The sequence below is a fragment of the Engraulis encrasicolus genome, chromosome 21 (assembly GCF_034702125.1).
Source record: "Engraulis encrasicolus isolate BLACKSEA-1 chromosome 21, IST_EnEncr_1.0, whole genome shotgun sequence".
Lineage (NCBI taxonomy): Eukaryota > Metazoa > Chordata > Actinopteri > Clupeiformes > Engraulidae > Engraulis > Engraulis encrasicolus.
The window spans coordinates 112,096-133,126 of NC_085877.1; the positions used below are offsets into that span (position 1 = coordinate 112,096).

General features: G+C 40.8%; 1 protein-coding gene across 2 annotated transcripts; it reads right to left on the reverse strand.

Moving 5' to 3' along the window:
• Window positions 1-12,777: 12,777 nt before the first annotated feature.
• Window positions 12,778-21,029, reverse strand: LOC134437632 (E3 ubiquitin-protein ligase TRIM39-like). 2 transcript variants are annotated; one of them, XM_063187114.1, is made up of 4 exons: window positions 20,947-21,029; window positions 19,898-19,965; window positions 13,713-13,748; window positions 12,778-13,329 (listed from the first exon to the last, which is right to left on the reverse strand). In XM_063187114.1, the coding sequence occupies exons 2-4, from the start codon at window positions 19,908-19,910 to the stop codon at window positions 12,779-12,781; spliced, it is 600 nt and encodes a 199-aa protein (XP_063043184.1). In that variant the 5' UTR covers window positions 19,911-19,965; window positions 20,947-21,029; the 3' UTR covers window position 12,778. The 2 variants fall into 2 exon arrangements, with proteins under 2 accessions (XP_063043184.1, XP_063043185.1); XM_063187115.1 differs by lacking the exon at window positions 19,898-19,965 and having other exon boundaries at window positions 20,947-21,028.
• Window positions 21,030-21,031: the final 2 nt, after the last annotated feature.

Here is a 21,031-nt window from a genome sequence, read left to right on the forward strand (position 1 = left end):
GTTCTTAGTCAGGTTGTGTTTTTTTCGGGTTCTTATTTAAACGGTGTCTAGGCCAGGTCTGTGTTATCTGTAGAATTAAATCTAAATGCTGTTTGAAACGGTTAACTGGTTTAGTGTTCGTTTATTGGGATTATAGCATAATAAGAAAGTAACTTTATGAGCACGGATCCAAAATGGTCCCGGCCCGGAACATCTATGAGTCCGGAATGGGTCCGTAACTGATAAAAAGTAGTGGAACCGTGACGGATGCAATAAGTGGACACGGAATGAGTCCGCATCGGATGTCGCGCCTCCGAACCGGGTTCACTGCGGAGGTACGCTTCTGCACGCGGATCCGTTGCGGGTGACAAACGGGTCCCTTTTGAGTCCGCACCACGCCTCCGCGTCGGATGATAGGCGGCGTGCAAGTGGACGCCGATACGGCCCCGTTTACCGGATCCGTTCCGGAGGATGGCCTCCGGACGGTGGACTCCGGGGCGGATCCATTACGGTGTACAAAAGTTATGACACATTCTGTATCATTGTTTCAGTCTGTTGGGTTTCAGTCAGGCACATTAAAGGGTCAAAAATGGAGACTGGGGTCATAATTTCAGCTTAATACGCAATATAATACTCACATTTACACTGCAAATGATAAAGGAAGAGCAGGTGGTGAAAAAGAGACAACAAAACTCAAAAGAATGGAAAGATAGTTGAGTGTCTACATATTTTGGGTCATTTTATCGCTGTTTCTGAGCAAATATGCCGTTTAAATGTTGTCAAAAGTCAAAAACAACAACTTAAATTCATTCCTCAGGTCAATATTGTATAGGAAAATGTGTTAATTTGTCTCTGTATGTAGTTTACTTCAAAAGTTATGACCTATTCTCTGTCATTGCTTCAATCTGTTGGGTTCCCGTCAGGTGCATGAAATGGTTAAAAAGGAAGGCCATGGGACATTATTTCAGCTTGGCACCTGGCATATTCTGGAAGTAGACACTCTAAAGATACAAAAAAATCAGGTGGCGTAAAAAAAGCCGGGGGGTGCGCGTGGACCCCCCTTTCCAACCCTACTATGGCATTTTGAACTGGCCAAGGAACACTGCATATGATATAATTTTAAAAATCAACATGGCTTCGGATGGGGTTCGAACCCTCAACCATTATCTCTAATCCAGCAGCATGCATTCCCATCAAGCCAAGCAGCTAGCTGTCATGCATAGTCCAGCAAGACCAGGGGCTGTTCACTCACGGAACTTCCTGTTAGCCACAATTGGCTAACCTAACCACGGGACAGTGCAAAATGAATGGGTGTCAATGGAGTTTTTTACCATTATAATTTTTGTGATTTTTTATAATTTTTTGTCCTGAAATATTAATATTAAGTTCGAAGCTAGAAATAATAAGACCCCATTTGAGTAGCGTTTCTATTATTTTGCGCCACTAGATTATTATATACTGGGTCACAAAGCTCAATTTTTATGGGGCCAAACCCATAAACATTAGCGCGATGCTAGCGAGTACAGGTTGAAATCTTCTAACCTGCTGTAAAACTACACACCTGTGTGATTTGTCAATACAGCCTATTGTTAAACAACAGTCATGGTGCTTACCAGGAATGTTTTGTTGATGATATTTGTGACTGGAAATCGCAGTAGCAATGTATTTAGCATGGGTTCCCCTTTCCATTCCATACATTTTCCCACATGAAGGACTGGCCCACGCTCGTTACTGCATTATGCATGCAAAGCTAACTGGCTACAATGGGAACCAATGAGACTGAGCCTTCTCCCTGTTAGAGGTTCTCTGGCAAGACTATATCACATTGCATTGAAGAGCTGAACAATAGAATTCTAGAATGGTTGCTCGCACCTGCTCGTTAAGAATAGAATCTTGAGACAGTGACAGTTGAAATGGAACCCTGCAGCACCTGTTCTGATTGACTGAATGACAGTTAAGTCCCTTTTCGACTAGCCCTGTTAGAACGGGGCTGCGCACTGCTGGGGCGTGGTTTCGTTTTCTTTTTGCATTTACTCCACCCATACACACCCATCATCAGCTCAAACAGGGCTCAAACAGGGGCGATTATAGAATCGCGAAAGACGTGGTTCGAGGCGTGCGGAGCTGAGTTCCACTAGGCTACATGTTGCCTGTGTTAGGATTTACCGGCGTGCAAACACCTATCTCCACCCACGCACTTTAAAAATCAACATCGCTTTTCTGTCGGCAGTTTTTACAGTAGACAGAGAAAATTTGCTCAAGCAATTATCATGTTCTTTAACTCCTGTCCTTGGCCAAGGAGTTATATTATTAGCCTATTAGGCTATTATTTTTAAATCACGCTATTTCCAAAGCTCCACGCCTCCTTCTTGTGAGAAGTCGTTTTTTTACCACCATAATAGGGCACACTAAAGTAGCCCTTTTCATTGCACATATCTTCATATACGAACCTGCAGAGGGATGGCGAATTTGCTGTTATCAAATTAAATGTAAAAATGAAAATTTCGAATGAAAAAGACAACCGTGGTTTATTCGAGGGAACAAAGAACACAGCCATGACAAAAAAAAGATTTCCTCTCTATCCAGCTGGAGAACAACGCCATTGTTTACTTGAAGTGGCAACCGCTTAAAGTTAAATAACTTTGGATTTAAAGAACATAAACACGTGCCGTAAAAACCTTTAAAAAGCTAAGAATCTCAGCTTTTGTACAAGCCCTAACACATGTCTGTAGGTCTAGGTTAAGGAGATCGCTGTCTGTTGGAAAACAAAATGACGAGGTAAAAAAAAAGGTTGGAAAGCGCTATTTTTTCACTTGAAACAGCGGCCGCTTAAAGTTATATAACTTTGGATTGAAAGAACATAAAAACGTTCCGTAAAAACCTGTAAAAAGCTAAGAATCTCAGCTTTTGTACAAGCCCTAACACATGTCTGTAGGTCTAGGTTAAGGAGATCGCTGTCTGTTGGAAAACAAAATGACGAGGTAAAAAAAAGGTTGGAAAGCGCTATTGTTTCACTTGAAACAGCGGCCGCTTAAAGTTATATAACTTTGGATTGAAAGAACATAAACACGTTCCGTAAAAACCCGTGAAAAGCTAAGATTCGCAGCTTTCGAACAAGCCCAAACACATGTCTATGGGTCTAAGAGAAGGAGATCGCTGGTTATATTTAGTCCTAACAGGGCTGTAGTGGAGGGTAAACGCACGTAAACGCCGTTTACGCACCTCTTGAATTTAGGAAATAGCGTTTACCCACCTCTAAATAGCGTTAACCCACCTCTAAATAGCGTTTACGCAGCTCTTAATGGCAATTACGCACGTCAAAGTTCCCTGCGCCTTGTGATCTGCCGTTGGAATAATCCAAAATAAATTTGGTGTCATTTAAAAAATATTGTTGAACATAGGCCTACTTAACGCTTTAGTAGGAATCATTTTCATCTGCTCTGTATTCGGGTATGTGACCTTCCAATCAGTGCCTTTCGGCTGCGGCGGCGACACCAATCAGGATCCAGGGAATTCCTATTATTATTATTAATATGTAAACACATAGGCCTACACGTTGTGTAGTTGCCTGCCTGCATAGTTAATCATCATGGATAGGGTGACCAGACGTCCTCTTTTTCCCTACTTTTGAGACCTAAAAAAATATGCGGGGGGAATTTCAGAAATGTCCGGGATTTTGTTGGACTGCCTGAAATATAGACCTAATTCATCTGCATTATAATGTTCATTCCGTTCCATTTGACTCCACTGCATGTTTCTCTCTACCGTTCGCAAATTAGTCACGCCCTTCTCATCAAATCTAGCCACTTCGCACCGTGTGTCCGAAAGAAGTAGGGGACAAGCCAGTGCGCCCCATGTTTACAAGCGAAAGCGCATCTGTCCGCCGGTTCTACGGACGGCAATGCCGATAGAAACGCAAATGCACGTTCGCGCGGTGGAGTTGGAAAACAAAAAAATCCCGCGTGTGAAGCCAGGTATGAAAGTAACCTAACACAGGAGTAAGCCTAGTAACGCCACCAAATCCATCATTTAGGGACACGTTTTGTTACACCTTGTCACAAGATTCTTTCATGATCTGACATTTCCAAGTTATTTGCTAAAGCAAGTTCTCAGAGCTAGAAGGACTCATTCCTGAGTTAAGAAATTAAACTTCTTCTTCATCAGCTTCTTCTTCTGTCTATTGCCTTTGCAGTTACTGATAACGCTGTATGGGTTAGCTTATTAATGGTAGGTAAAACTCCAGTTCCTCTCTTAATGGCTGCAGTGCCTATTGCTAATCTCTGAGCATGCCACTACAAGTAGCCTAGCTAAGTAGGCCTAATGGATGACAGTGGAGGGGTAAATTGTGAGCTGTCTTATAAACATATAAGCCTAAAATGTAGCCTAATAGCACTTCCTTGTCAATTCAGTTGAAAACCACAAATGTTGTGTTTTTTATAATTAGTTTCCAATGTTATATAGCCTAATGCCATTCATCTTTGTGGGGAATGGCTGAGGTGGGCCTACATTATGGTGAATCTATTTTTAAAAACCTACTGCAGAAATTGGAATACGCCTATGAACTTGAGCTGCATTGTTATGCTGTTGATCTAGGCCTACTCCAATAGGTGTTAGGCCTACTATCTAGGATTGTAACAAAGGCACACTCTGCATCATATGATCACACAAATTATGTGATAGGCCTAATAGGCCTAACTGAAGAGACTTAAAGTAGACAAATGAATGTGCATGCCAAAAAGTTCTAGTGGCTTTTAAACAAATTACCATTTTGGATGCATTGATACCGATACTTTATAGGCCTACTATCATGCCTGGCCTCATACCCATTTTCATACCTGTAGATACACAGATACACCGATGACACCCCCCCCCACCCCCCAAAAAAAACCGCGTCGCGTTACGTTGCGTCGCGTCACGGTCTGTCTGATCAAAAAAATCATAGTTTACCCACCTCTAATTTGACCACTACAGCCCTGGTCCTACTGTACATAGGTCATATTGTTTAGATTAGGGCTTAGATTCACCATGGCGTGAAAACACGGTGTTGTCGCGGCTAGTTGCAGCAGCTGATCATACGGCCCAGTTCTAGTCATGTACCCCCGTCAAGTTTCATGAATATTTATAAAGCCCGCACCGGAACGCGGAACCCAATGGAAAAGAGACTTTAGTATTGTGCTCTTAGCAGGGAACAGAATCAAACCCAGTGTTTTGTCTTTACAAGGTCGTTGTAAAAAAACTAAAAAGAGTTGGCACGTGTCCTTTTCACAGATCGGAGTCATGCATGTGATCTCTCTAATAGTCTTTGAATGAAGTTTATAGGTTAAACGGTTCAGGCACAAATGGACCTCTTGTGGGACATGCGCTGATCTCTTGAAAAAGGCACTCTTGAGAAGACTAGGAACCTCCATAGACCCAGACCTGTCGTTTTTTACAAAACTGCCATTTAAAAAGTATTGGGAGTTGGGAGATGAAACTTTGACAATTTGGAGACATCCCATAGAGCTCGCTAACAACGCGTCAACTAAACTTCTAGGTGAAAGTGTTGATGTTTTATGACCGAAAAAGCCTCCTACACTCTAATCTCTAGAGTGGCGGAACCTTGGTTCATGAAGGTTCCACCATTGTTTTCAATGGGGACCCAAGCTTTCACAAAATCGCCAAAAACGGGAAAACGACAAGAGACACGGAAAAGCCTATTAGTATACGCGATCTCCAAGCCGAGCCGGTCGTTTTAGTGTTTGAACAGTGTCTCTATCTCGAAAGGCCTAGGAGGAGATCCATTTTTCTATTTTTGCTGCCCTACACAAGAGAACCAAGAAATAAAGAAACAGGACTTAGAGATTACTATAATCGGGCCTTGCTCCGCAAGCCCGCTTAATAAAATAGAAACAAAATCATACTGCATGGCTGGTGGTGAAAGTAGAATAAAAAGTAAAGATGAAAGCAAGAAATAAGGGGGGGGGAATTAAAACATGAAAAATATTTTGATCTCTAAGAGAAGGCATCAGAGAAAAGCTTTAGTTTGGTCTTGAAACTATCGACAGTCCACAGACGTATGAGGCATCAAAGTCAGATTAGAATTTCCTCTTGCCCTACCTGACTTCCTTCGGATGCACTGGGCTTAAAGGGACACTGTGTGAGATTTTTAATTGTTTGTTTCCAGAATATATGCTGGCCATTCACTAATGTTGCTTTTTTATGAATTCTTACCACCAGCATCAAATTCTAAGTATTCATTATGACTGGAAAAATTGCACTTTTCATACATGAAAAGGGGGATCTTCTCCATGGTCCGCCATTTTGAATTTACAAAAGTAGCCATTTTTAACTGCAAAAATGACTGTACTTGGACCATACTAGAAAATATTTGTTTATTACTTAGTAAACTTTCATATAAAGATCAAATTTGGCAATAGGCAGCCCAGTTTCAATGAGCAGCATAGTTGCAGTACCTTTTCTGACCATTTCCTGCAGAGTGTACATTTAAAGATGTCTGAGAGAATGATCATTCATGTTAATATTTTCTATTAATATGAAAGTCACAGACAACAACAAAAAAACAGAGAGTAAAAAATGGCATACGATACAAAACAACTTGCATTCCTCAGCAATGAAGGTTATTACAGTTATGATTTTTTAAATATACTCATGGCTGGATATGGCTGTGGCCTAGAGGCCTGCCAGGGGCCCCCCGAATGGCCAAAGGGTGGAGGGGATCCGGTATTGAAAATTTTGTCTGCTATGTCGAGTAGAGTTTTAAATTGTTGACACTCTCCAGAGTACACAGACACATTATCATTAATTCCTAGCCAGGGCCGTCGTTAGACCTATTTTAGCGGGGCTTTAGCCCCCCCTACATTGGTATTAGCCCCCCCTTTAACGATTTTGAAATATATATATATATATATATATATATATATACACTACATTGGTATTAGCCCCCCCTTTAACGATTTTGAAATATATATATATACACTATATATATATATATATATATATATATATATATATATATATATATATATATATATATATATATATATACTGTGTATATATATATATATATATATATATATATATATATATATATATATATATATATATATACAGTATCTAAATCGTTAAAGGGGGGGCTAATACCAATGTAGTGTAGTAGTGTATATATATATATATATATATATACACTACTACACTACATTGGTATTAGCCCCCCCTTTAACGATTTTGAAATATATATATATATATATATATATATATATATATATATATATATATATATATATATATATATATATATATATATATATATATATATATATATATATATATATATATACATACACTGTATATATATATATATTTTTTACATTTTTCCAAAAACAAATGCAGTAAAGCACTGAATACGAACCACCAAGAAGGTAAGTTAATCTGAATACAAGTTTCTGTTTGCTTATTTATTGTTTAATGCCACTTATATCCTACTGCACAGCAATAAAAGCAGGGTGCACAGCAATATGTTATGCGGGGGGAAACAGGTAGAGGATTGTGCTTTGTGACTAACACCTCGAGAAAAGTGTAATTACTTACACAGATGAAATCTTCAGACCCAAAGTACCAATTTTCACTCACAATACCCGTGTAATAGATCCATTTGACATTGTCTTGAAATTATAGTTGAGCTTTAATATTTGTCTCAACAGTTTGAAAACACACATGAACTGATTAAAATAGCTACTCATGGAGTAAAAATTACCTAATATCTGCCGGGGATGCATAGTTTTCCAAGTAAGGAACCTGTTTGAATGAATCGCTTCCTGACCACTGCTTCTCCTGGAGACGCGTAGTAACTCCTCAAAGTTCCTAGTCCTTGTGTAAATTATGCTCTCTGCGTTTTTATCTAATCATTTCAACTTCCGTACATAATATTCATCAGTCGAAACATTTTGAAATGTTTTGTTTAGCTGACATATAAGGAATGTTCATTAAAATGTGAATAAAAAAAAAACTGTAACTAGTGTTTAAAAATCGATATGGTGCTCTTAAAATAATTGTTCAAGAAGACGCTTTTGCACACCTCTGTAGGTGGGCAGGTGCGTAGGATATTATCCCAGTGGGGTTGACATTCAAGTGAAAAGAAATCCTGCACACTCTCCATTCCACCAACAAACTTTAATACAACATGAAGAAGGTCGGATGACCGAAAAAATGTATTAAAGTTTGTTGGTGGAATGGACAGTGTGCAGGATTTCTTTGCTCTCAAAATAATGAATTCATAGACAGAACCTTAGCAGGTGAGCTGAAAAAAAATCTTCCTCTGGGGCTAAGCGCCCCCTGTCTCTCAAACCTAGTGACGGGCCTGTTCCTAGCTCAGGAGTCAATTCAATTTTGAGTGTGTCACCAGTCATTCATGTAGGCTACATAGAAACAGTGGTAGATAGAAACGGTGGTAGTGTCTTTTGAAAGTGTGTTTCTGTCTGGCTATGTACTGTAATGTGTTATTTATCTGTTTTTTTTTTTACCTCCACCAAGCAGGTATGTTTTCGGTCGCGTTGGTTTGTCTGCCTGTCTGTCTGTCTGTCTGTCTGTCTGTTTGTTTGTTTGTCTGTCAGCAGGATAACTCAAAAACTTATAAACGGATTTGGATGAAACTTTGTGGAGTTGTTGATGACCCAAGGAACAAGTGATCAAGTGATTCTGGTTGCGATTCGGATCATGAACCTGAACCAAGACTTTTTAAAAGATTCTTCACCATTGCTAGCGTACAATAGACGCCCCTAGTGAACCCAAATTGAACTGCGGGACAGGGCGAATGTTGACATTCCAGTTTCTAACTTCACAAAAAGAAGGCAGAAGACTTGAAACAAAAATCGGGTGTAACATTGTCAAATTTTCTAACAAACAGATTTCTTGGCGGAGGTCTGCACTCTCCGAGTGCATTCTAGTTTAATTCTGTTATTTTACTTGTGTCAATCAGGGCTTGACACTGACACCTGCCAACCAGCTGGGTAAAACTTAGCTGTGGCTAGTAATGCTTTCAGTGTCACTAGCCAATTTGGCTGGCAGCTTATTCCTAGGTAGGACATACGTATCATAGTAGCCTATAGTCTGTTGTTTGCCCCAAGTGTATCAATTATTTGTATTTAAGTTCAAGAAAAAGGTCAATAACTCAGTTTCTATTTGCTTGATGTACTTCCATGTAGAAACTATACACTGATCTTGCTTTACAAACTCATCTTCTGAGGTTAGGCATACACTATCAAGATCAAGAAAAAAAAACAATATAAAATCTGTGGCTAGTGGAATACAGGGCCGGCCCAAGCCTTTATGGGGCCCTAAGCAAATTATCATCCAGAGCCCCCCATACCCGATATATAGTGGCTCTTTTTTCATTTATTGTAGTATGGCACATGAGGAAAAAATATTACTAGGGAAACTAGAGGAGAATTTGTTTCTTCCTGGAGCTTCGATGTTCACAGGGGGGCCCTGGTGTCTTGGGGGCCCTAAGCCACCGCAGAGTTCGCTTATGCCTCGGGCCGGCCCTGATGGAATACCTGAAAGGCTAGTGACTCGGGAAAACCACTAACCACAGTGGCCGGTGGGTGAAAACGTTAATGTCAAGCCCTGGTGTGAATGTGTACTCATCAAGATCAACTTGGCAAATGCTGAACAAGCTTAGCAAAATAAGTCCTATAATAAGGAGATGCTGTGTTAATAGATTCATTCCAAACAAGGAAAGCGATGCTTTGGTTCTCAGTGAGTGATGATTTGGTTCTCAGGCACTCTGCTGAAAAAAGACGTGAGAAACACATTTGCGGTAAGGTACAAGCCAAAAGGAGAACATCAATTGTACACTTCCTGCTCTCCCTCCAAATCAGTGTTGACTTGCAGAGATCTCAAAAACAGCTTAATCTTAAATATGCCTATGCATAATGGACAGTAACGACCGGTACCACCAGAACTCCTGGGAGGCGGGATTATCAGATTACCACATCTGCTACAATAATTGGACCTATATTTGGAAATGAATGCTGTAAGGCGTTAAGTTCTGCTAGACAGATGAGACTGTATCTAGCTCAATTATACTTACATTAACCAATCAATCACTGCCTTAGCTCTCAGGTATACCAGCTGTCTCACATTATCACTCACATACCTACAGTACAGCCAATAGGATGTCTGCACATTCATTTAAAAACTTTCTGTTCATCTCTGTTCTCCTGCTGACTAGAGTACGCTGGTGTCAACGGCCCCACCTCCTCCCCATCAGCTTCCATTGCCTGTTGATCCCTGCCCCGTGAGGAGGCGATGCGATGGGTGTCTGCTTCAGACGCTGTTTAGCATCTCTCCAGCCTGGACATCACAAGTTATTCTGAGATCGTCTGCTCCAGTCATCAAGGCCCCGGGTCGATGATTCACTCTGTAGCCTGCTGTGGATGCTGCCACCTCTAGCGACCGTCACCAGTTGGTCCCCGTCCTGTGAAGGGGGTAGGCTCTCGCCCCCTGTCTCATCCATCGGCAGGATATGAGCCCTCTTCATCAAAATTATTTGAAGCAGGCGAGGGCCTGCGCCAAAGAGAATCACTACTGCATACTTTGGTGCTGTCAATAAATACCTTGTATTTCAATGAAGAAAAGCAATAAGATAAGCAATGAAGAAATATGCCCTTCGATTTGCGTCTTTCATTTAATTAGGACCACGAATTTGTGTGTCCTGGAAGTATCCTGGAAGTAGGCTATAGCCTATACTGTAGGCTGTGGTTCAGTTTTCCTTGCATGGTTTCTTTGGGCACATTCTTACTTTGCCATCATTGTTGCTACACTATTCCGAAACCTGCAAGGACGTGGCTGTTCTGCGATGAATGTGCGAAGAATATTTTGTAATGCTCAGTCACTACCTCGTGAGATGATTTCGTATAGATATCCCAAGCGCCAGGGCGCATGCACTTGCCACCACCATATTGAGTAGGGCGCCCCTTGTGAGGACTAGAAGATGAATTTACTAACATATACTGTAAACCAATTTAACCTTTGCAACGAGTTGAGATTCCATGTGATTATTATGCCTATACTTCACACTTGATTGTATTTGCATAGCGCCCTAATGTGTATTTGTTGTTCATTCACGAGCATCACGCACAAACCTAACATTTTCCCACTTGCTCAAAAGAATAGGCCCACCACTCAACTTTGTTGCTTTGATGTAGTCTATTATTCACGTCCATTCACACGTAGCCTACATATTTAACCTTCTAGTTAAGAAGCAAAAGGTGGCAAAATAACAACGTAAGACATAAAGCATCTTTCAATAATCATATGGCAGTCGGATTACATAGGCCTACCACTGCTTTGGATTTTGTTCCCTAAGGTAGCCTACTGTAGGCCTATATCCTAAGTGTGGAAATGTAGCCTACAGTGAGCTATGACGGCTATCAATGTAACCTAACCGATAAAAATTATGTCCATAATTGGAATGTTGCTCATTCAATAAGGCGGACGGTCTGCAAGCTCCAAGAGGCTGGCCATATCACTTGTGCCGCGCATAGGCTACATGCCAGGCCTGCACATGCCAAGGATGTGGGTTATTTCATTCTTCTACTTTACTGTTATGTCCCTGGCTGTATTTCTGGAGCGTCTTTTCTATGCTCCATGGTTGCTATAGGCTGGTACCTTCGCTGGTGCGAGTCAGAGGGCAAATATCTTTCCGGTTAACCAAGGCGTCAGTCAAATGAATTTCAATAAATTATTAAACAAATATTACTAATTGAAAATCGATCAAAAATTTTGCCAATTCACCAGATACTATTTTCATATGAGGCAACACATGCTGAAAACCAAATACAGCCATTTCTGCTTGGATTGCTTAAAACAAATAAAGAAGTTTCACCCATTTTTGAATTTAATTTTTCATTCCAAAATAGAATAATGAATGAACGAAAAAGTACACGGACCCCGTTTGGGTAAATACAACTCGGTCAGGTTTTAGGTTCAGAATATTTGTCATGGTTAGTTCATGCTACTTGGTAAAGCAATTACATGAACATGAGTTTACAGTGGAAAGCCAGGTAACAAATATGAATCTATAACTTGTCTGAAGTCCAAAGCTAAAACAGAGTCCAAAACCCTAACACTGAATACCTTTTCATAATCATATACATATAATTAAAAAGCAGAGGCAAAAATATCAGAAAAGTTTAGCAATGCTACAGTCACAAGCAGGGATCTAAATTACATCTTTTTAATCACCAGTCAAAATGCCTTGTAGATATGCTGTGAGCCAAACACAAGCTCACTAGTGGGTCAAAGTGGCTGGTAAGTTTCTCTTTTCTACCAGCTAAATTGAAATTTAACCAGCATTTGGCCAGCTGTCTGGTGGTAATAGAGCCCTGGTCACAAGTACAGAAACGGAATACAGCATACACAACACTATACAATCCCATAACTGGAACCATATCTTATCTCCTCTGATTAAAAAAAAGAAAATACCAGCATATATTTCAGTGGGTGCAACCACTTGTTGTTGGAGCTGTAAAAAATGGTAGGCCTATGGAACAAGTAGGCCTGTAAAGTATCGCTCAGAGTAAGTCATGTATTAGGCACGATACAATATCTTAAAAGATCTGTCCTGCAGCTCTTGGGAAAAAAACTGAAATTAGCAGTTTTGCAGTTTGCAGTTTTAAGATGTAATTCAGATTGTACCCTATGCAAATAACGTGCAAATATGACTACTAAAATCTTACCCAAACCAGTGTGTCTTTTTACTCTTTTATGATTGTGCATAAACTTGAACATTTCATATTATTTACTTGATAGGGCAGACATGGACTGGGGAGATTATGAGAGGGACTGAATTTTTACCTCCCTCATTCATAACGGGGCTGAAATACGGATAGATTTTTCCAGTAAAGGAGACATTGTTAAAAGAGTAGATATGATCCCAACAATCTGCATCATAGAAGGAGACCAGACCTGCATCATAGTCCACAAACACCCCCACCCTTTGGAGTATCCCAATCAGGGAGAGGGGAACAAAAGGCCTAGCTAGAGCCTCATAAGTCCCATTTCTCAGCCGTATTGTCCAGTATCCATTATCAGGACTTGCTTTTATCGATCCCTTCCTGTTGATGGACTCCCTGGCCACTCCTATAGCCCAGCCAGTCTTCCCCTTAACCTGAACCTCGTAGTAGAATTTTCCAGAGGAGAACCCCTCTCCTCCCAACACACTGCCAATATAATTAAACCTCTTTGGAGTGTCTGGGAGATTCTGCCGTGTGTCTCCATGCTTCACTTGTTTCCCATCAGCAGATAGAATGAGCTTGGGATGTGCTGTATCAGGATCCAGGGTCACATCCACTAGTGGACAAGGTAGAAATGAATATCAATTTCTATATCTTACCCTATTTATGTCAATAGCAATAAGACTGAGCAACTCCTAAATATATCTAAGAAATATTTAAACCGGCATTATGTAGGATTAAAAGGTTAATTAATCACTGTCCCGAGTCAGCCGGTGGTTATTTGAGTCAATAGTGAACGATGACTCTTGCGACCACTTTCACGGTCTGCTATCAGAGAACCCCAGATGTAACTTCTGACAGAGGGACGCGGTCGAGTGTCAACTCTCATACGAAAAAATCGCTTTACATAACGCCAGATACATATTCACATTTGTTCTATCAACTGCTGACATTCTGTGATTAAAAAGTTCTCACAGCTAGCATATTTAGCACACTTACCTGCATGTTGTTTACTGTTTTTCATGTCATGTGGTTCTGAGGATGAGAATGGTAGAAAAGGTTATCTACACATGTCATGTTCATTTACACAGCATTCCATATGAAAAACACAGACTCCTTGTGCTGAGACGAGAGAATAGTCTTATTCGAATAGGTGCGCCATCGATCAACATTGACAAAGTACATCAGCAAAAACTTGTCGTCATGAAGTGGGTGGTATTAAACACAGCGCATATAAAGTCGACTACAAATGTGAACACTACGATGAGCTTGCACCAGTTTGATCTACGTGGTACACCATGTGTGAGGTGTGGGGGGCACGTGGGGAGGAGGAGTTGAAGTGGCGTGCAGTGCAAATTTTGTAAGGGTGTGGGACAACTCCTCACACACGAGTGAACTTTTGGCCAAGTTCATAGGAGGGTAAATATAAGTTTTAACCCCAAAAAATGTTCATGGATTCTATTACTATGGGACCTGCTAAATGACATACGAATAATCTCGTAAAATCTTACTTTGGGAAATGGGTTATTTTCAACATGGCTGTCAGAGGCTTATAATAAGGGTTTGGAGACACTACAGGTGAATAGGCCAACATTTTTAAATTGCGGATATCACCATGATACTTAATACGGTGATTACTCACATATATATGGGGGGAAATGTATTGCACGTTTTCTGAAATGTCATGTGGTATTAAGACTATCTAATTAAGTATGGACTACATTTAAAAATGCAAAAATAGGCAGCGGGACAGAAATCCTATCTTGCAAGTTCGTCGGAGGTATCGGGTGGCAACTTGTTTTTTGCTGATATATATCCATGAGACTGCATAAATATTCTAAGTGGTACCATCATCAAAAGTTGCACATTAATATAAAAAAAGTTTGGTAACACTTTACTGAAAGCCTATGTCTAGTGCATTATAAGCGCATTTATAACAAATTATAATGCACATTATAATTACTTATCATATTATGACTACACTCATGATGCTTTATATTGACAGTATATGAATAACCATGAATCTAGCTTATAATGCTTTATAAATCCAAGGGTGTCATGAATGCTCACGACTGGCTATAAACTACAGGCTGCCTGATGGGGCTTATAGCACATTATGAGTACCTATACCCCTCTATGCACAGACCTGGAGGATAAACTGTCATAAAGGATCATAAGATGCTATAATGTTCCATGTGAGATCATAAGATGTCAATGTGTGCTCTAAGTAAAGTGAAGTTCATATGGATGCATCTATAATGCAATGTATAATGCACATCTATAATGCACCATAATAGGCCTACTGTAAGCCCATCAGGCAGCCTGTAGTTTATATCCAGTCACGAGCACTCATAATACCCTTGGATTTATAAAGCATTATAAGCTAAATTCATGGTTATTCATTACTGTTAACATAAAACATCATGAAATATCATGGGTGCAGTCGTAATGCAATGTAAGTAATTATAATGTGCATTATAATTTATTATAAATGCGCTCACAATGCGCTATAGATATGGGCTTCATAGAAAGTGTTACCGTTTTTTTATGGATTCTATTACTATTGGACCTGCTAAATGACATACTAAAAATCTAGTAAAATCTGACTTTGGGAAATGAGTTTTTTCAACATGGCTGCCATAGGCTTATTATAAATGTAGCTTGCCTATATCACCATGAAACTTAATCCGGTGATTACTCAAATATTTGTGAGAAAAAAAATGTATTGCAAGTTTTCTGAAATGTTATGTTTTAATATGATAATTGGACTATATCTAATTAAATATGCATTACATTTCAAAATGCAAAAACTCAAAATCTGAAAAAGCCAAGCTCAAAATTACTCTTTTATTTTGTTTCTAGTAAGACAGAGGATATATTCAGAAGAGATTATGGACATCTATTTTTGTTTTGTAGTAAATCTAAAAATCTGCAGACACACCAGCTAGCATTTTTTTTCAAAACATGATTATTTAACATCTCTCTTAGATGTAAATAATTGAGTGTTATGTTTCTCAAGTTCTTCCAGACATTCTTTGAGTCTGGTGGTATCATTCTTAGCATGTATCAAGGGCAAGGTCCTCAAATCATAGCCTCTCCACAGAGGTGTCCTAAGGGCTGGTGCTGGGACTCCTATTTGCCATGTACACAAGTCAGGTCAAGTTGGTTTTATTGTCAATTTCTTTACATGCACTGGTCATACAAAGAATTTGAAATTACGTTTCTTGCTTTCCCATGCAAACATAGACTAATCTAGGTAAGGACATAGACAGTATAGACATAGACAGTACACCACGTCACTGGGCCATGTTATCTGTTCTCACAGCTTCTCATACTACTGTTACACAGATGAAGCACAGTTACTTTGTGCCAGATGACTCCACGGTCACACACATTTCCGCTTGCCTCTCTGAACTATCCACAAGTATGAAGGAATGCGACCTTCAGTTGAGCCTTGCCCAAATGCACTGCTGGTGATCCCAGTCAAAGATTTAGATTGCCATGTATCGAACTCAAAATGGATTCTGCTACTGTTGCCTCAAATAAGGCCACAAGAAATCTAGGTGTCATTGTTGATGACCATCTATCATTCTCTGACCACATAGCCTCAGTTTCCCAGTCATGTCGCTTCTCACTGTTAAATACATAAAATCAGACTGTATCTGACCTGACTGACTCAACTTCTGATATTGTCCATCTGACCTGAACTACTGCAACTCCCTCCTGACTGGTCTTCCAGCTTGTGCAATAAGCCCTTTGCAAATGTCACTGCATGCCACCTCCTCTTTTTCATGCCCTAATTGAATACAATACCCTGACCCTTGCCTATAAAGCTACAACAGGCCCTACTCTGGCTTACCTGAAAGTTATGCTAAAGCCCTATGTCCTTTCAGGACATTGTCTGTCTCCAGTACCAACCGTTTCACCTTGCCCTCTACTTACACATGTAGTGGCTCCCGTCTATTCAGTTCAGCTGCTGAAAGACCCAAAATACCTAGTGACACCATGATTCATCACTGATGATGTGTCCTGACAAACAGCACATGGATATTACCATAGCAGTAGTGTCTTTATCCACCCAAACAGCACTCCAAACAAACAGATTCTGAAAACATGTTAATTCATGCCAATGTAATTATCATGTAGTAACCTTTATTTTTTAAAAACTTTGATCTTGAAAATGACACTTTCCTGAAGTTAGATTTTCCTAGATTTTTAGTATGTTAGTAAGGACAGCTGGATGTATTGAAATCAGTTGAAAAACCTTTTGTATAATTTTTTTTGGGGTTTGGTGCATTTTGGCCATAGATGTACTCGACTAGATGGTGTGTGAGATGTTGTAGTGTTTGGCTGTCTGTAATGTGTTTGGTCTAGTGTAGGTCTGGTATGCGAGTGGCATGTGTGATGTGATTTCCCGTTTTCATAGGAAATGGAATAAAGAAATGATGAAATGCAGGTAATAAAAATAATGAAAATAATAAGGGGTGGGGGTAATGAAATGGAATAAATAGAACTAAATAATTACGTAGGCCTATAGAATAAACTGATCAGTGAACTATGTTGAGTACAATATTGCTATTGTTTATCTGTGTTGAGGAAATAGTTGAATAAAATAATTTAAAGCAACATAATTAACGCATAGTTTATTTTGGTGAGATAAAAAATGGCTAGTTGACCTTCCATTTGTCTAGTAAGAAAAAATATCTAGGCTACTAGCCAAATTGGCTGGTGGTGGAAAAAGTTATTTTAGAGCCTTGCTGATGTAGCAGAGTGGAAGTTTGAGCTTAAACTATTTAGGTTTTAGAATAATAATTGTGGATGTAATCACCGACTACGCCACCAGGGGGAGGCAAATCCCCACTGGAAAGATGGGTTGACTCACTAGTAGGTCACAGGTTCGTTAAAGTGTTTATGAAACGAAAACAAAGTAAAGGAATTTGACCATTTCCAGGACAGATTCTGAAAGTTCTAAGCCTTGTGAATAAAATGGGATATTGTCTGGGTGCTATTTTGTCCTAAAAGTCATGTTAAAACGTTCCCAAAAAGTGTTATGTTTACTTTTTTTGGTGACATGCAAATTTTATGCAAATGATATGCGTGACATAGAAGGGGTGAGTTCACCTCATTCCACCTTGTTCAGATCAATGGCGGCTAGTACCAAAACAAAGCGCAGTGTCAACCAGTGTGTTGCTGGAGGGCCGAACGGTGCCAGCTGCAAAAATGGCTACTTGACAGAAGGAATATCTTTGCACAAGTTCCCTTCTGTGAAGAGTGATGGAACTGTGGCCGACAAGGAGAAGGCTAAAACAAGCTAGGGCTCTGTGGATCCAATGTGTGGTTTTGAAGCAAGCTTCACCACAAATGTGGAGATCGTGGGCATGGTTGGACTGAAGGGAATGCTATTGCCTCAAGCAGTTCCAAAAATTGACATCACTGGCGTGCAGACTGAAACTGCCCCTGTAACTGCTCGGGCACGAAGACAGGTGAGTGCACTGCTTTGCTTTAGGCTACTCGTTTTACCTTGTCCATCTGCTTTGTATGTTGTTTTCAGGAAAGGGTAATGCACATTACATGCCAAACCGATGCGAATGCTCTCGGAATATGCACTTTTTGTTGATTGCCATTCAACTGGTCAATAAATTGGTTTTGGGAGGATATCCGCGCATCAGCGTGGTGGTCTCGATCGAGGACAGCCAACTCACAGACTGGGCTACTGCTTAGCGAATAAACGGAGATGCACATAGTGTAGGCCTACTTAGAAGCGTTGATTGTTTGTTTTTAGTATTGTGGTGCACGTGTGGCTGATGTTTGGACACACCTCGTCCTCAGAGTCAGGCTGAGGGACACGCGACGCCTGTGACTTTGAGCACAAAAAATAATAATAATGATAAACGCTAAAAATATGCAGAGGACTCAGGCTATCTAGGGTATTTTTCCAACAGCCTAATACCTCAGTTTTTTCTCTAGTTGATGATATTTTTGCATGTAGCCTACATGCATTTCAATCACACTATATCGCGCAATTGAATCAAAATGCCCCCCATTTGTCAACAAACACACACGCCATGTCATCTTTGGGTCATGGCAAAGCGCCCTTAGCAACCGTAACCATAAACAAAACGAACTGTCAGGCTATGTCAACAATCGTCACTTCGCCTGTCAGACATGTCACTTTCTGCAGATGTATCAGTGCCTCTGAAATAGATTTGTGCTGCTGTTTTTTTTTCTCATGAGGTTGGATGTGTGGTTTTTCGACACGCTGATGTTTGTATCAGAATTTTGGTTCCTTTATAAGATGTGGGTCCATCAAATGTGTGTTGTTTTCTCAGATCACCATACTAGCAAACCAGGGACTCCCCTCTTTGATGTCACAGCCCAGCTCATTAGTCACACCAAATTTCACAGAATTCACACTTTGAGTTGCCATTTTCACAAGTTCCTCCGGGATGATTCGGTTCAAAGTCTCATCGATGCTATCAGAAAAAACAAGTCTTTAATGGGAATGACCGTTTGTTTTCGTTTCATAAACACTTTAAGGAAAACTGAGACAGTGTTCAGGGTAACGATGGGTTCTCTTTTTTTATTATTATTATTCACAATCGGTATAAAACCATATAAAATGACTAGACAAAAAGCTGTACCAGTTCTGGTAGGTGACGTGACATGACGAGGGAATGAAACATCAATAGGCCCTACAAACAAATCGCTACTCCAATAACCCAATTCAACCCCACCTTTAATACCAACACTGCAAGCCTCTCATGTAGCACAGCAAACAGGTTTAAATGTAAGAGCACAGCAAACTGTTCGATTTACACGGCAAGTGATTCACCCCCACACTGGTGCCATAGGCACCCTAGACTACAGTAATTTGCACGGCAACGCAGCTAAAGGAGTTGGGTCATTGGAGTAGGACAAGTTGATTTGGTAACTAAAACAAAAGAAAACAATTAAGTGACAGACAGAAACGGACAGGGTATCGTTCACACACAAACACTTGCACGCACACTCCAAGTCCAACTTTTGCAAAATCTATCTGTAAACAAAACAGCAGCCTCCCAATCTAAGCTAGCACCGGTAATTGGTGATCGCCAGGTTACCTGTGCACAGAAAATTACAGGACATCAGGAAAACAGTTGCTGCATACGTTACATGTCTGATAGAATAAAATAGTGGCGACGTACCACAGTCAGTCATACACCGATCTCTGGATAGCAGTCACGGGGAAAGGGCACGCCAAGACGCATGTCACCTGGCGAGGTAATGATAGGCCCTTATTAAGGTGGGTCTGGGCCCCGGGGCAAGGAGATTGCAAGCCCCCCCCCTCCCCCTCTCCCGCTCCGAGCCCATATGACATATTGACATATTATCAGGCATGAAAAGAACATGAAAAAGATTGGTCAAGTGTGTGTATGCAGTTAACCGATGATCAAGACAGGACACAAGCTTGTCAATAAGAACATTGTACATTTCAATTCGAAACTTTTCTTTTCCAGCTAATTTAACATCTGGCTCTGCACTTTCATCAGCCATATGTTTGTGCTTCTTTGTGCGCTGGAGATCATGTCTGTAGTCTTGGGAGACTGAATCAGTAACACTTAAGGCTGATCTTTCAAAATAGGCAAAATTGTCTCTCTGTGCTGCCACAAAATCACGAAGAGAACTGAGAAGCTGTGTTGCCGTATTTATGTTTTTTGTGTAATTTATCCCGTGGCTCAGGGGCCCTTTGATAGCCGTCCCCCGTGGCCCAGGGGCCCTCTGATTGCCGTCCCCCGTGGCCCAGGGGCCCTCTGGTTGCCATATCCCGTGGTTCGGGGGCCCTTTGCCATCCCCCGTGGCCCAGGGGCCCTCTGATTGCCGTCCTCCGTGGCCTAGGGGCCCTCTGGTTGCTGTACGACATGGCCCAAGGGCCCTCTGGTTCCTATGTCCTGTGGCCGAGGGCCCTCTGACTGCTGTCACTCCCCCCAACCCATTTCAGTTAACCCTTATAGACTAAAGAAGTGCAACTAAAGAAAATTCTAGAATAGAGGGCTCTATCGCAATCAGCATCGACATCGGTATCTGGATTGTTGTTGGGCCCCCCCCTGGGCCCCCTGGATCCATGGGCCCCGGGACGCCAGCCCCACTCGCCCGGTCTGTAATACGGCCCTGGCTAATGGGCACCCAGTGAGTTCAGACTATCGGCTACACACATCATAAGTGCATTCTACAGTTCGAGTAGGAAGCAACATACCAGCATCATGATCCAGAGACGGTCACGATTTCAGTAGGAACATTCAGTCACCTCCGATCGCACGGAGAGACCACTCCAAAAACTC